We start from the raw sequence: 17722 nt of genomic DNA on the forward strand, positions 1-17722 counted from the left end.
ACAACATATGGGTGATTCAGCCTCCACATCCTCACCAGCCTCTGGTGTTGTCACTACTTTTTTTTTTTAAGCTGTTCTGATAGGTGTGTAATGATATCTCACTGTGGTTTTAATATTTATTTCCTTAATGACTCATGATGTTTTATCTTTTCATGTGCTTATTTGTCATCTATATGTCCTCTTGGTGAAATGTCTCTTCATGTCTTTGCCCATTTTCTTTTTTTTTTTGGCTGCGCTGGTCTTCATTGCTGCGTGTGGGCTTTTCTCTGTTGCAGCGAGTGGGGGCTACTCTTCGTTGCAGTGCGCGGGCTTCTCATTGTAGTGGTGCCTTCTCTTGTTGTGGAGCACGGGCTCTAGGTGCGTGGGCTTCAGTAGTTGCAGCACGCAGGCTCAGTAGTTGCGACACGTGGGCCCCAGAGTGCATGGGCTTCAGTAGTTGTGGTGCGCGGGCTCTAGAGTGCGTGGGCTTCAGTAGTTGTGGCATGTAGGTTCAGTCGTTGTGGTTCAGGGCTTAGTTGCCCTGTGGCATGTGGACTCTTCCCGGACCAGGGATTGAACCCGTGTCCCTTGCATTGGCAGGTGGATTCTTAACCACTGACCACCAGTGAAGTCCTTTGCCCATTTTCTAATTGAAACTTTTTAATTTTAAGAATTTATTTTTACTGTTGAGCTTTGAAGTTTCTTTATATATTTTGGATACTAGCCCTTTGTTGAATATGTGGTTCTCAAATATTTTTTTACATAATTAAAATGAACTTTAAAAAATAATAATGAAATCATAGGCTTAAAAAATGTAAAATCTCATGGTACACATTTAAGGCTCTGGATTTTGGTGTTTAGGTTTGAATTCAGACTGTGCTGTTTTTATTAGCTGTGTGACCTTGGGCAAGTTACTGAATAATCTTGGTGACTCAGTTTCTTATCTGTAAAATAGGGATTAAAAATAGCATATATCGTAGTGGGTTGTTTTGAGAATTAAATGAGTTAATACATGTAAAGAACTTGGATGTTGCCTGGATTGTAAGTGCTGAAAATGTGTTAGTTATTATGCTGTTTTTAAAAATTGTGCATTAACTTATTTGCCTAATTTTAGTTTTCTTCTTTTAATTTCATAGTGGTTGGATTTCATCCCTTACTGGTCTCAACAAAAGTATTCCTGTTGGAATCATGATGATAATCATAGCAGCACTTTTCACAGCATCAGCAGTCATCTCACTAGTTATGTTTAAAAAGGTAAGTGAAATTTTATGTCTGTAAATTTTTTTAGTGAACCTGATAATTCAGTTCTCATTTTCCCATTTTGCTCTTTATTTAGTGTAACCTCAGGCCGTTTGGTTGTTGTTCTTATGCAAGTTTGCTCTCTGAGGATTACTTTTTACAATTAAAAGTTATGCATAGATAAATTTTAGAAAATTGCATCACATTTAATGTTTCCCGTAGATAGAGAATATTTTTAAATTCTGTTAACAGAGGGCTTCTTTTATCAATTGAAGAGTCAATCTCATTTTTAAAATTTGTATCTTTTTATATATTCTGATTTCTTTTTTTGAATATGAAACATAGGAGACCGATTAATAAATAGAAGTAAAACTCTTGTGTGGTATGTGCATTTTATTTGTATTTTATCTAAGAGTATAAAGTGAGCTGGTAACAGACTCAGGCTGGATTATGGACTGAATTTTATTTTTAGTAACTGCCCAATTATCTTAGCTATACAGTTGGCAATCTATATCCACATGTTCCACATCCTCTAATTTGAGCAACTGTGGATTGAAAATATTAGGGAAAAAAAAATTCCAGGAAGTTCCAAAAAGCAAAACTTGAATTTGCCACACAATGGCAACTATTTACATAGTATTTACATTGTTTTTACAACCATTTATATAACGTTTACATTATATTAGGTTTTATAAGTAATCTATAGATGATTTCAAGTATACATATGGGACAGATGTGGGCAGGATGTGCGTAGGTTACTTGCAAATACTACGCCACTTTGTATAAGGGACTTGAACACCCTCAGATTGTGGTACCCATGGGCGTGGGGATGAGGGTATCATGGAACCAGTACCCGCAGATACTGAGGGATGACTGCGCCTCCTCCTGTCAAATTCCCATGGCTGTTTTCACTGCCTTAAAGAAAATCGTTCCATAGGGTAGGAGAAAGGTCAGGTTTTTTTATGTATAAAGTTTTATCGTGCCTTGGGTATGTATTTTTGATATTCTACACATGTTCCAACATAATATAGAGACCCTGTGAATTACACCTATGTTTTAAAATAATACTTTTTGGTGGGTCTCACATTAAGGAAAATAAGTCCTTAAAACATTTTTTCTTTGTTTTTTTTTTACTCTGTGGCAACTTGGGAATATGTACAAGGATTGCACAGAAATAACTGTACCTTATTTTTAAGAAAACTGCATTCTTGAAATACTTTGCTTGTACATTTGTCTTTAATCCTTCTCAAAACTCTGTGAAACCTAGGCTATGTTCTTTCTGTCCATATTTTGCTACTCATTTTCCCTCTTAAAAGCTTTTACTTCTTTTTAGAAATACACATACATAACTATTGAAACTCCGCTTTCTAAAGTTACTAGATCCTATACCAGCCTTTTTTTCCGTTTTCCTCCTCCTTGGACGCTGAAGCCTTCTATTCTACAGGTGGCCCCTCTTCCTCAGCCTTTATGGTTATGTTCTGATTCTCCTGCCTCTGAGGCTAGTCTTTCTTCTTCATTTCTTTGTTCAGCTCATAACTAAAGGTCTTCTTAAATGCAGTCAGGTCTCTGCTCTTTGTGCTTGCTCTACAGTATATTTTCCTTTGGGAATTTCAACCTCCCTCATTGTTTCAGTTTCTTCCTTACCTCCATGAACTAGAATGTTGGAGTTGAAAGACAATGCTTTACACAAACATGTAGTTGCATCTTCAGGTGACTGTTTATATCTCCAGTTGATTGGTATCATCATCTCACAGTAATGCATAAACTCATTCTTTTCTCAGAACCAGCACTCCTTCCAGAAGTTCTGATTCATATTCAAGAAACATTTATTAACACCACATATTGTATGATTCCACTTATATGAAATGTCCAAAATAGGTAAATCTATAGAGACAGAAAGTAGATTCGTGGTTGCCTATAACCAGGGGTGGGGTGACTACAAATGGTTATAGAATTTCTTTTTTGGGGTGATGGTGAAAAAGGTCTATGAATATACTAAAAACCATTGAATTGTATACTTTACAAGGGTAAATTGTATAGTGTACAACATTTATCTCAATGAAGCTGTGTTTTAAAAAGGAAATTTATTAAGTAGCTATTATACATGAGTGGTTGTAAGTACTTTTTCATGTGATTCCATTTAAAACTTATGTCATTACTTTGTCAGTGCTTCCATTACTTTTTTTTTTAACATCTTTATTGGGGTATAATTGCTTTACAATGGTGTGTTAGTTTCTGCTTTATAACAAAGTGAATCAGTTATACATATACATATGTTCCCATATGTCTTCCCTCTTGCGTCTCCCTCCCTCCTTATCCCACCCCTCCAGGCTGTCACAAAACACCGAGCCAATATCCCTGTGCCATGCGGCTGCTTCCCACTAGCTATCTACCTTACGTTTTTTAGTGTGTATACTCACTTTCCTAGACACTTTCTTAGTGTCTGTTCCATCTTTCTCTTCCTTTCCATTTCCAACCTCAGCTAACCCAGAGATTTTCTTACAGGTCGCTCATACCCCATTCCCACTTCCTTCAGTTCACTTTATGTATAGTTACTATTTTAATCTAAAAAAAAAATCCCAAATAAACCCAGCACTCTGAAGATTTTTGAAGTGGACTTCAGGTTGGGGAATGGGATTGTGGTGGTAGTGGTAGTAGGGCTGGTGGTGACCTTTCACAACTCCCGGATTCAGACTTTATACTCCATTCAAAGTTACTGCTTGGTTTCTTTAAATACATCACGTACATTGCTTTGTCTCAGTTTTTGTTCATGGTATGCTTCTTGACCTCTGGGTTGCTTTTTCTTTTCTACCAGTTGAAGACTTACAAGTGCTCTTTCAAGACCTGGTTCCAGTCTCATATTCTTCGTCTGTGAAATAAGGAATTTAGATGAGATGATTTTATGAAGTACAATAAATGGAGATAATATAAGCTAAAATATAGTTTGAGCCAGCTTTCATATTTGTAACGGCAAGGATTTCTTTTAATTTGATAGAAATTGAGATCCAATGAAGACACCTGATTTTTCTTTTTATTTTCTTTTCCATACTTGCTCAAAACTTGCTGTTTTTTCTTCCAACTTCATTGAGATATAATTGACATACAGCACTATATAAGTTTAAGGTGTACAGCATAATGATTTGACTTACGTCATGAAATGATTTTTAATAAGTATAGCAAACATTCATCATCTCATAGATACAAAATAAAAATTTTAAAAATGTTTTTCCTTGTGATGAGAACTCTTAGGATTTACTCTCTTAACAATTTTCATATATAATGTACAGCACTGCTAATTATATTTATCATGTTGTGCATTACATCTCTATTACTTATTTATCTTGTAACTGGAAGTTTGTACCTTTTTAACTATCTTTATCCAATTCCCCTTCTCCCACCCGCCACCTCTCATAACTACAAATCTGATCTCTTCTTCTATGAGTTTGTTTGTTTTTGAAGTATAATTGACCTACAACACTGTGTTAGTTTCTGGTACACAACATAGTGATCTGATATTTCTGTATGTTTCAAAATGATCATCACAGCAAGTCTAGTTACCATCTGTCATCATATAATGGTATTCTGTTATTGACTATATTCCCCACACTGTACATTTTAAAAGAAAAAAGTCCTTTGGGGCTATGTAGCCATAGTTTATAACCGCTAGGAGTCAGGCTTTCCATAAGCAGTTAATGCCCTCTAAAAGTTATCTGTGCACACTGTTTTGGCTCTAGAATAGTTGCTTTTTATTAGGCTATTCCTCGTCTCCAGTACCAGCTAAATGGTGCTCTGTGGTATATATTTATTTCAATGGCAGTGAATACAATTTTGAGAATTTTGTGGACATTCTGAAGTCCTGCATAATTTGGAGTTAGCTAATCATTGGTGTCTAAAGTGCCCAGTATGGGCACTATGGATTCTTTGTTTTCCCCATAGTGTCGTCTTATAATCCAAATTTAAAATAATTGAAATGCAAGAATATCTGTCTCTTGTACCTATTCATAGATAAGGGAATAGTTTAATCCTTACCTTTCACAGATAGATTTTTAAAATTTTCTTTTAGATTATTCCCAAACAATATTTTTTTTCCAGGCCCATCTTTTTATAGTAAGCTATTAGAAAGAATTAAATAATAGTTTTGGGCTAAGGGAGAGGTATTATAAATGGGTCAAATAATAAATGAATGAGTCATAGGAGATTATATATCAGGGGAATACAAAATTTCCCCCATCCTTTAATTGATATAAGAGCTAGAATAACTTAGTATGCTAGAGATAAATAGATAATACGTCATTTGTATTTCCTTTGGGACCTAGTTTTGAATGGTTATTTTTCTATGAAATTTAACAAATTGTTAACAGACTTTGTCCACATTCATAAAATAATTGTTAGTAGTGATTTTTTTGCACTTCAGAAGAATTTTAAAAAAAAGTTATTTCACTTTAAAAAACAAGTTTTTAAAGTACTTAAAAATCTTTGTCTATACCAAAATATCTGCTTTGCAAATAATCTTTTATTTTGTGTGAGAGTATAGAATTGGGGAATATGATCCACAATAATGAAAAGTCTCATTTATTAGTTAAATTGGTGTTTTACAGTAAATGCTTTGTGAAGCTATCCTACTGTATATAAAGTGATAGTCCTCTTAGATTAAAAGTGAATTTCACTTTCTTTGAAAGCATTGTAGTTGTTCACTACGCTCCCCTCCCCTTTTATTTCTGATTTATTTTGGATCTAGGATAGAATGCTGATAATTTTACTGTAATATCTTTCTGTACTATCGCAGACAGGCATGCTGCTTCTCTCTCTTCCTCTCTCTGAATCATCCAACACTAAGGTCTTTTCTGATTAGGTATCAATGTCAGATGATTCACATTGCCTATTAAAATGCTAGTCCAGGGCTTCCCTAGTGGCGTAGTGGTTGAGAGTGCGCCTGCCGATGCAGGGGACACGGGTTCGTGCCCTGGTCCGGGAAGATCCCACATGCCGCGGAGCGGCTGGGCCCGTGAGCCATGGCCGCTGAGCCTGCACGTCTGGAGCCTGTGCTCCGCGACGGTAGAGGCCACAACAGTGAGAGGCCCGTGTACTGCAAGAAAAATAAAAATAAAATAAAATGCTAGTCCACATGCTCCTTATTTTCATCCAGGGGACACAGAGTAGGTACAGTAATACTTTTGAATCCCTAGAAAAATTGGCACTCTGAGCAGGTTGTTTATATCTGTCATCAGTTGGTATCCTTAGTATGTTCACTTTTTTTTTTGATTGCCCAAATCTTAATTTTGTTATCCTTTTCTATAAGTACTAGGCTAGTTACTTATTAGATCCCAAACCTCAGTTAATATAACTAAATTATTGTGAATTATCTTTACCTAGGCATTTTCAAATTCGGTGGATCTGCTAGTTTATAATGCTGTACATATGATATTTTCATCCAAATAATCTTTATATGCATATTTTAATGGCTTTATTACTGAGATGTAACTCACATATCATGCAGTTTACCCATTTAAATTGTATAATTCAATGCTTTTTGGTATATTACATTATTAATTTTTAAAAATTGTGGCTCTACATAAAACATAAAATTTGCTATTTTAATAATTTTTAAGTGTACGATTTAGTAGCATTAATTACATTCACAATGTTGTGTAACCACTACCACTATTTCCATTTTTCATCACCCCAACAGGAATTCTGTGGTCATTAAGCAGTAACTCTTCAATTCCCCCTACCACCAGCCCTTCATTACCTCTAGTCTATTTTCTGTCTCAATGAATTTGCCTATTCTAGGTATTTCATATAATTGGAATCAAACAATATTTTCCTTTTGTGTCTGGCTCATTTCACTTAACATAAAGGTTTATCCATGTTGTAGCATGTGTCAGAATTTCATTCTTTTTATGACTGAATAATATTCCACTCTGTGTATATACTACATTGTGTTTATTAGTTTGTTGATGGACACTTGGATTGTTTCCACCTTTTTTCTACTGTGAATAGTAGTGCTACTATGAATATTGGTGTACAAGTATTGCTTTGTCTCTGCTTTCAGTTCTTATGTGTATGTACCTAGGAGTGGAATTGCTTGGTGGTCATATGGTAATTTTACGTTTAGCTTTTTGAGGAGTCATCAAACTGTTTTCTTCAGTGACTGTACTGTTTTACATTCCTGCAAGCAATGTGCAAGGGTTCCAGTTTTTCTACATCCTCGCCAACATTAATTTTCCATTTTCTGATTATAGCCATCCTAGTAGGTGTCAAACAGTATGTTCACTTTTAAAACAATTAACCTCTGAGGTAATTGCAAACTAATAAGCATTTTACTTTGTAACACAGGTATAGTCTGCTAGAGTAGTACTGAACTTATTTGGTAACTATTTTAAAATAATGAGGATGATTTGGGGCCATTTGTTTAATCCATAGGAGATATGGAAACAAATAATTGTTCAGTGACTTCTACCACAAGTTACTATGTGTTCTGGGGGTATAACTATGAGTGGAAATTGCCACTTCCCCTCAAGGAACTTAAAAAGCATGTAGGATATAAGACATGTGAATAAACCCTGCAAAAGAAGAGTCACAATATACATCCCTAAAAGTCTTGGAAGTGCTGACAAAAGGGAGCCACAGCTAGTTCAGGCAGAAGGAGGACAGCAATATTTAAGATAGACCTCAAAGGATGAGTGGAATTTCAATAGTGTGAATCTAGAGTAGTAGTTAAAGAGGTTACAGAAAGGGTATCTGACCCAGATCTATGGGCAGGAGGGTTCATAGAGAGTTTCTAAGAAATGTTTAATTGAAAAAATTAGGCTTAGAGGTCCAGAAGTTTTTTCAGAAATTCAAAATGAGAATGAAACAATTTTCAAAAACTCATTTTTTCCCAGCTTTAAAAAATGTTGATATCATTTTGGTATGACAGGGATCTTAAAAGCATGATTTTTTTTCCTTCCAGTTTTATTGAGATATAATTGACATACAGCACCATATAAGTTTAAGGTGTACAGCATAATGGTTTGACTTACATACATCATGAAATGATTATCACAATAAGTTTAGTGAACATCCATCATCTCATATAGATACGAAATGAAAGAAATACAAAAATATTTTTCCAGGTTTCCCTGGTGGCGCAGTGGTTGAGAGTCCGCCTGCCGATGCAGGGGACACGGGTTCGTGCCCCGGTCCAGGAAGATCCCACATGCCGTGGAGTGGCTGGGCCCGTGAGCCATGGCCGCTGAGCCTGTGCGTCCGGAGCCTGTGCTCCGCAACGGGAGAGGCCACAGCAGTGAGAGGCCCGCGTACCGCAAAACAAACAAACAAACAAACACACAAAAAAATTTTTCCTTGTGATGAGAAGTCTTAGGATTTACTCTCTTAAGAACTTTTGTATATAACATACTGCAGTGTTACTTATATTCATCATGTTGTACATTGCATCCCTAGTACTTATTTGTCTTATAACTGGAAGTTTGTGCCTACTTTGATCCAGTTCCCCCTTCCTCCACCCTCTGTTTCTCATAACCACAAATCTGATCTCCTTGTCTATGAATTTGTTTCTTTTTGAAGTATAATTGATCTCTAACACTGTTAGTTCCTGTTATACAACATAGTGATTTGCTATTTCTGTACATTTCAAAATGATCACCACAATAAGTCTAGTTACCAACTGTCACCATACAAAGATATTACATAATTATTGACTATATTCCCCACACTGTACATGTCATACCTATGACTCATTTATTTTGCAGCTAAAAATTTCTAATCGTAATCTCCTCAGCTATTACTCTCCTCCCCCCACCCCTTCCCCTCTAGCAACCACCTGTTTGTTCTTTGTGTCTATGATTTTGTTCCTGTTCAGCTATGTTTGTTCAATCGTTTTGTTTTTTAGATTCCACATGTGAGTGGAATCATACAGTATTTCACTTAGAGTAATACCCTTTAGGTCCATCCACGTTGTCACAAATGGCAAGATATTCTTTCTCTCTTTCTTTTTTTTTTTTTTGCGGTACGCGGGCCTCTCACCGTTGTGGCCTCTCCCGTCGCGGAGCACAGGCTCCGGACACACAGGCCCAGTGGCCGTGGCCCACAGGCCCAGCCACTCCGTGGCACGTGGGATCCTCCCGGACGTGGGCACAAACCCGTGTCCCCTGCATCGGCAGGCGGACTCTCAACCACTGCGCCATCAGGGAAGCCCAAGATATCATTCTTTTTTATAGCTGAGTAGAATTCCGTTGTGTGTGCATATGTGTGTGTGAGTGTGTGGCTGTGTGTATGCCACATCTTCTTTCTCCATCTATTGATGTGCACTTAGGTTGCTTCCATATCTTGGCTATTGTAAATAATACTGCAATGAATATATATCTTTTCATATTAGTGTTTTCATTTTCTTCAGATAAATACGTAGGAGTGGGTTTGCTGCCTCTTCTGGCAGTTCTCTTTTTAATTTTTTGAGGAATCTCCATACTGTCTTTGATAGTGGCTGCTTCAATTTATATTCCCACAAACAGTGCACAAGCGTTTCCTTTTCTCCACATCCTTGCCAACACTTGTAATTTGTTGTCTTTTTGATAATAGCCATTCTGATAGGTGTGAGGTGACATCTCATTGTGGTTTTGAATTACATTTCCCTGATGATGAGTAATGCTGAGCATGTATTCATGTGCTTTTTGCCCATTTGTTTTCTTTGGAAAATGTCTGTTTAGGTCTTCTGCCCATTTTTAAATGAGGTTGTTTGTTTTTTTGATGTTGAGTTGTATGGGTTCTTTATATATTTTGGATATTAACTCCTTGTCAGGTAATATTGTTTGGAATATCTTCTCCCATACAATAGGCTGTCTTTTTGTTTTGTTGATGGTTTCCTTCACTGTGCAAAAGCTTTTTAGTTTGATGTAGTCCCATTTGTTCATTTTTGCTTTTGTTTCCCCTGCCTGAGGAGACATATCCAAAAAATATTGCTAAGACTGATGTCAAAGAGTGTACTGCCTATGTTTTCTTTCAGGAGTTTTGTGGTTTCCAGTCTTACATTTAGGTATTCATTTTGCATTTATTTTTGTTTATGGTGTTAGAGAATATTCTAATGTCATTCTTTTACTAGTAGGCGTCCAGTTTTCCCAGCATCACTTATTGAAGAGACTGTCTTTTCTCCATTCTATATTCTTGTCTCCTTTGTCATAGATTAATTGACCATAAGTACACAGGTTTATTTCTGGACTCTGTTCTGTTGATCTATGTGTCTGTTTTGGTGTTAGTACCATAGTGTTTTGATTACTGTAGCTTTGTATTATAGTCTGAAGTTGGGGACTGTGATTCTTCCAGTTCTGTTCTTCTTTCTCAAAATTGTTTTGGCTATTTGGGATCTTTAGTGTTTTCATACAAATTTTTAAATTTCTAGTTCTGTGAAAAATGCTATTGGTATTTTGATAGGGATTGGATTGAATATTAAGATTGCCTTGGGTAGTATGGTCATTTTAGCAATATTAATTGTTCCAATACATGAACACAGTATATGTTTCTATCTGTTTGTGTCGTCTTCAGTTTCTTTCATCAGCGTCTTATAGTTTTCCAAGTACAGACGTTTTACCTCCTTAGGTAGGTATATTCCTACATATTTTATTCTTTTTGATGTAGTTGTAAATGGGACTGTTTCCTTAATTTCTCTTTCTGATAGTTCATTGTAAGTGTATAGAAATGCAATAGATTTTTGTATATTAATTTTGTATCCTGCAACTTCACTGAATTCATTGATGAGTTCTAGTAGTTTTTTGGTGGCATCTTTATGATTTTCTGTGCATAGCATCATGTCATCTGCAAACAGTGACAGTTTTACTTGTTTCTAATTTGGATTCCTTTTATTTCTTTTTCTTGTCTGATTGCTATGTGTATTGCTTCCAGTACTATGTTGACTAAAAGTAGAGAGGCTGGGCATCTTTGTCTTGTTCCTGTTCTTAGAAGAAATGCTTTCAGCTTTTCAACACTGAGTGTGATGTTAACTGTGGGCTTGTGATTTGTGGCCTTTGTTACTTTGAGGTATGTTCCCTATGTACCCACTTTGTAGAGTTTTTATTATAAATGGATTTTGAATTTTATCAAAAGCTTTTTCTGCATCTGTTGAGATGATCATATTATTTTTATTCTAAAATTTGTTAATGTGGTCACGTTGATTCATTTGCAGATATTGAACCATACTTACACCCCTGGGATAACTCCTACGTTATGATTGTGTATGATTCTTTTAATGTATTGTTGGATTTGGTTTGCTAATATTTCATTGAGGTTTTTTGCATCTATGTTCATCAGTAATATTGGCCTGTAATTTTCTTTTTTTGTGATATCTTTGTCTGGTTTTGGTATCAGGGTGATGCTGGCCTCATAGAATGGGTTCAGAAACATTTTTTCTCTGCAGTTTTTTGGAATAGCTGAGAGGGATTGGTGTTAACTCTTCTTTAAATGTTGGTAGAATTCACCTGTGCAGCCATCTGGTCCTGGACTTTTGTTTGCTGTGAGATTTTTTTAAATTACTGATTTAATTTAATTCTTGGTAGTTGGTCTGTTCCTAATTTCTATTTCTTCCTGATTTAGTCTTTGGAGATTGTACATATCTAGGAACTTATTTGTTTCTTCTGGGTTGTCCATTTTATTGGCATATAATTGTTCATAGTAATCTATTATGATCCATTATATATCTGTGGTGTCAGTTATCAGTTCTTTTTCATTTCTGATTTTACTGATTTGGACGCTCTCTCTTTTTTTCTTGATGAGTCTGGCTAATGGCTTATCAATTTTGTCTACCTTTTCAAAGAACCAACTCTTAGTTTCATTGAACTTTTCTAATTTTTAGTCTCTATTTCATTTATATCTACTCTGTTCTTTATGATTTCTGTTAACTTTGGGTCTTGTTTGTTCTTTTTCCAGTTACTTTAGTTGTAAGGTTAGGTTGTTTATTTGAGATTTTTCATTTCCTGCGGTTGACTTGTATCACTATAAACTTCACTCTTAGAAACTGCTTTTGCTGCTTCCCATGGATTTTGGATCATTATGTTTTTGTTTTCCTTTTTCTCCAAGTATTTTTAAAATTTCCTCTTTGATTTCTTCAGTGGCCCATTGTTTGTTTAGTAAGCATATTGTTTAGTCTCCATGTGTTTGTGTTTCTTACATTTTTTTTCTTGTAGTTGATGTCTAGTCTTACAGCATTGTGGTCAGAAAAGATGCTTGATATGATTCCAGTTCTCTTAGGTTTACTGTGACTTGTTTTGTGGCCTGCCATGTGATCTATCATGGAGAATGTTCCTAGTGCACTTGGAAAGAACATGATTCTGCTACTTTTGGATGAAATGCTCTCTATTTACCTATTAACTTTGTTTGGTCTGTTGTGTCATTTAAGGCCAATGTTACCTTATTGATTTTCTGTCTGAATGATCTGTCCATTGATGTAAGTAGGGTGTTAAAGTTTGCTAGTATTATTGAGTTTCTGTCAGTTTCTCCTTTTATGTGTGTTAGTATAGTAATTCCCCTACATACAAACGAGTTCCATTCCAAGAGCGTGTTTGCAAGTCCAGTTTGTTCGTAAGTGCAACAAAGTTAGCTTAGGTACCCAACTGACACAATCAGCTATATAGTACTGTACTGTAATAGGTTTATAATACTTTTCACACAAATAATACATAAAAAAGCAAATGCAAAAAATAAAGAAAACTTTTTTTTTTTTTTTTTTTTGCGGTACGCAGGCCTCTCACTGTTGTGGCCTCTCCCGTTGTGGAGCACAGACTCCGAACGTGCAGGCTCAGTGGCCATGGCTCACGGTCCTAGCTGCTCCGCGGCATGTGGGATCTTCCCGGACCGGGGCACGAACCTGTGTCCCCTGCATCGGCAGGTGGACTGTCAACCACTGCACCACCAGGAAAGCCCAAGAAAACATTTTTAATCTTACAGTACAGTACCTTGGAAAGTACAGCAGTACAGTACAATAGCTGGCATACAGAGGTTGGCATTAAGTGAACAGGCAAGAAGAGTTACTGACTAGAGGAGGGAGAAGGGGTGGGAGATGGTAGAGCTAAAGGATCGTCAGCAATAGGAAATGGAGGGTAAGCTGCAGTTTCACTCACGCCTGACATTGATGGAACGAATCTTTGAAAGTTCACAACTTGAAGGTTCGTATGTAGGGGACTTACTGTATGTAGTCTGTATATTTAGGTGCTCCTATGTTGGGTGCATATATATTTACAACTGTTATACCTTTTTCTGGATTGATCCCTTGATCATTATTTAATGGCCTTCTTTGTCTCTTGTTACTGTTTGTCTTAACAGTATTTGTCTGGTATAGGTATTGCTACTCCAGCTTTCTTTTCTGTTTGCATGGAATACCTTTTTCCATCCCCTCACTTTCAGTCCGTGTGTGTTACTTCAGGTCTAAAGTGAGTCTCTTGTAGAGTGCATATATATGAATATTGTTTCTGTATTCATTTAGCCACTCTGTGTCTTTTAATTGGAGCATTTAGTCCATTTATATTTAAAGTAATGACTGTTAGGTTATGTATTTATTGGCATTTTGTTAATTGTTTTTTGGGTTATTTTTTGTAGTTCTTTTTTCTTTCTTTTTCTCTCTCCCTTGTGATTTGATGACTATCTTTAGTGTTATGTTTGGATTCCTTTCTTTTGTGTGTGTTATCAATTATAGACTTCTGGTTTGTTGTTACCATAAGGTTTATATATAGCAGTCTGTGTGTGTGTGTGTGTGTGTGTGTGTGTGTGTGTGTGTGTGTATGATTATTTTAAGTTGCTGATCTCTTAAGTTTGAACACATTTTTAACAACCCTGCATTTTTACTCCACCCTGCCACATTTACAGTTTTTGACATCATATTTTACATCTTATTTTGAGTATCCCTTAGCTACTTATTGTGGATATAGATAATTTTTCTACCTTTTATTATTATTATTTTTAAAATATTTATTTATTTGGTTGCACCAGGTCTTAGTTGCGGCAGGCAGGCTCCCTAGTTGCAGCTTGCGGGCTGCCTAGTTGCGGCTCACTGGCTCCTTTTAGTTGTGGCATGTGGGCTCCTTAGTTCAGTAGGCAGGCTCCCCAGTTGCAGCTTGCCAGCTCCTTAGTTGTGGCTCACTGGCTCCTTAGTTGTGGCATGCATGTGGGATCTAGTTCCTCAACTAGGGATTGAACCCAGGTCCCCTGCCTTGGGAGCACAGAGTCCCAACTACTGCACCACCAGGGAAGTCCAAATTTTTCTACTTCTGTCTTTTAAGCTTTCTACTAGCTTTATAAGTGGTTGATTTACTACCTTTACTGTTTGTTTGCCTTTGCCAATGAGATTTTTCCTTTTGTAATTTTCATATTCCTAGTAGTAGCCTTTTCTGCTTTGAGAAGTCTCTTTAACATTTCTTATAAATCTGGTTTTGTGGTGCTGAACTCTTAGCTTTTGCATGTCTGTAAAACTTTTGATCTTTCCTTCAAACTGGAAGGAAAGCTTTGCTGAGTAGTCTTCTTGGTTGTAGGTTTTTTTTCCATTCATCACTTTAAATATATTGTGCCACTCCCTCTGGCCTGCAGAGTTTCTCCTGAAAAGTCAGGTAATAGCCTTATGGGAGTTTCCTTGTATGTAACTTGTTTCTTTTCCCTTGCTGCTTTTAATATTCTCTCTTTAACTTTTGCTATTTTAATTACAGTGTGTCTTAATGTGGTCCTCTTTGGGTTGATCCTGTTTGGAGCTTTCTGTACTTCCTTGACCTGGATGTCTATTTCCTTTCCCAGGTTAGGGAAGTTTTCAGCTATTATGTCTTCAAATATGTTCTCTGTCCCTTTTTCTCTCTTCTGAGACCTCTATAAAGTGAGTGTTCGTACACTTGATGTTGTTTTGGAGGTCTCTTAAACTGTCCTTATTTTTAAAAATTCTTTTTTCTGTTCAGTTTGAGTGATTCCACTGCTCTCTCTTCCTGTTCTCTGATTTGTTCCTCTGTATCATCTAGCCTACTGTTGATTCCTTCTAGTGTGGTTTTAATTTCAGTTATTGTATTCTTCAACTCTGTTTGATTCTTCTTTGTATTTTCTAACTCTTCATTAATCTTCTATGTTCATCCATTTCTTCTCCTGAGTTCTTTAAGCATCCTTATGATCGTTACCTTAAATTCTTTATTGTGTCAATTGCCTACTTCCACTTCACTTAGTTCTTCCTTTGGGGTTTTATCTTGTTCCTTTGTTTGGAACATATTCCTCTGTCACCTCATTTTGGTTAATTCACTGTTTTCATTTTTCTGTATTTGGTAGGCTTGTTATATTTCCTGATCTTGGAGAAGTGGCCTTATGTAGGAAATGTCCTGTGTGTCCCAGCAGTGCACTTCCCTCTGGTCACCAGAGCTATATGCTCTGGGAATGCCCCATAGGTAGGTTGCATGGGCCCTTTCGTTCTGGTATGCTGACTACTGTGGGCAATCTGGTAGGCATGGCTAGCCCCCGGTCTGGTTGGTTGCTATGCCCTGCCTTGTGTAGAGGCTGCCGGCCACTGATGGGCCAGGCCGTGTCACGAGGTGGCTGGTTACAGTGCCCCAGGGGGTCCCAGGGCTAGTTCTGGCCCACTGCTGGGTGGAGCTGGGTCTTAAGTTGGCTGGTTTGTATGCTAGGTGTCCCAGATCCCATGTTGGCCTGCTGGTGGGTGGGGCCAGTTCCTGACATAACTGTCTGCCATGTCCATGGTGTCTTGAAGCTGGTGTTGGCTTTCTTTTGGGTGTGATTGGGGCCCAAGGGGTCCCAGGGCTGGTGACTGCCCACTGGTGCATGAGGCTGAGTCATGGAGCTGGTGCTGGCCCACTGGTGAATATAGGCAGGTCCTACAGTCTCTGGTTGCAGAACCAGGGCATCCTGAAGCTAGGGTCAGCCTGTTTGTGGATGGGGATGGGACATAGGGGGCTCCTAGGGCTAGTGCTGGCTCACTGGTGGGTGGACCCAGGTTCTGGGGTCTCTGGCTGCATGGCCCTGGAGATCTGGGGATTGATGTTGGCCAGTGGTTTGTGGGGCTGGGTCTTGGGTTAGCTGGGGGCTCTGGGGATCCTGAGGCTGCTGGTCTGCTGGTGGGTCAGGCCGTGTCCACCTGTTAGTAGCTTTGCCTGAGGTGTCCCAGTTCTGGTGCTGACAGGTTGGTGGGTGGGACCAGGCCCGGCCCTGGTAAGAAGGAGGATTCCCAAATGGCACTTTCTATCACCAGTGCCCTTGTGCTGGCCTGAGCTCCCCAGATTGGCTGCCACCAGCATCTGTGTCCCCAAGGTGAGTTCCAGCTGCCTCCTGGGTCTGCAGGAGGCTGTTCAAGCGGGTCTGACCCAGGCTCCTTTCAAATGACTGCTTCTGCCCTGTGTCTCAGGGCAGGCGGCATTTCGTGCATGCCCTTTCAAAGCGAAGTCTCTGTTTCCTACAGCCCTCTGGCGCTCCTGGAAGCAAGCCTTGCTGGTCTTCAAAGCCAGACAGTTCTGGGGGCTCACCTTCCCAGTGGAGGAGCCCATGTGGGGCTTGAACACCTCACTTCTCAGGGAGAATCTCTGTGATTCTAATTATCCTTCCGTTTGTGGATCGCCCACCCCAGGAGTTTAGGCCTTGACAGTCCCGCATCTCTGCCCCTACTACCTGTCTTATTGTGCTTCCTTCTGTATAACTTTAGTTTTAGTAGATCTTTTCTGCTAGTCTTCAGGTCTTTCTCATCAATAGTTGCTCTGTAAATAGCTGTAAGTTTGGGTGCCTGTGGGAGGAGGTGAGCTCAGGGTCTTCCTACTCTGCCATCCAAAATCATAATTTCTTGATATGATGTTCTGGAAGCATAAATGGAAACAATACATTTGGATTATTTTGTTTAAATAAAGTACCATGGTTTTTAATTTCCATAATATTTTGTGTGTCATTCAACCACATTGTACACTAAGGTATTTTTGAAGATACATTAAGGAAGCAGGATTCTTTTCTGGAGTTGTGTCTTGGCTGTGACACTTTTGCAGATATTTTAAAGTTAATTTTAATTTTTATTAGTCTAACACATTTACATAATTCTCATTTGATCCTCAGGAAAACTCTGAGAGACAAACAGGACAAGAAATATTCTTGTTGTATGAGAAGTAAACTTGAGGTTTTGAGTGGTGTCCAGCCCTGCAGAAAGTAGTGGAATCACTAGGTACCAAATCTAGTGTCCTTTCTGTGGTACTCCTAGGACTAAATATGTAGGTTAGTGCAATTCTCATAAGTAGAAGAGATAGCAAGTGTTTAAGTTGTTTAGTTTTTGCTTTTTAATTACACTGTTTTACCTTAAAACTATCTCCCTGATTTCTTAAGGAGTGTGTTATCAATAGATATCAGTAGATATCACTGAAACATAACAGGGAAATGGTAAGCTTTTTGAGATGTTGATCCTTGTAAGTAGCCCGTCATCTTGCTGGGACACTGAAATGAAGAATCACCCCTTTCACGTGGATATCGTGGATCTAACGCAGTATTTGAGCATTGTGCACTGAATACA

General features: G+C 37.9%; 1 protein-coding gene across 5 annotated transcripts in view; it reads left to right on the forward strand.

Moving 5' to 3' along the window:
- Positions 1 to 17722, forward strand: part of SCAMP1 (secretory carrier membrane protein 1) — a 138397-nt gene that overhangs the window by 81105 nt on the left and 39570 nt on the right. For all 5 annotated transcript variants that reach the window (XM_060143168.1, XM_060143167.1, XM_060143166.1 and 2 more), the window contains one exon: positions 1116 to 1233. In XM_060143168.1, coding sequence (XP_059999151.1) covers positions 1116 to 1233 — 118 coding nt within the window. The remainder of the gene's footprint in view (positions 1 to 1115; positions 1234 to 17722) is intronic.

This window comes from Lagenorhynchus albirostris, chromosome 3 (assembly GCF_949774975.1).
Source record: "Lagenorhynchus albirostris chromosome 3, mLagAlb1.1, whole genome shotgun sequence".
Classification (NCBI taxonomy): Eukaryota; Metazoa; Chordata; class Mammalia; order Artiodactyla; family Delphinidae; genus Lagenorhynchus; species Lagenorhynchus albirostris.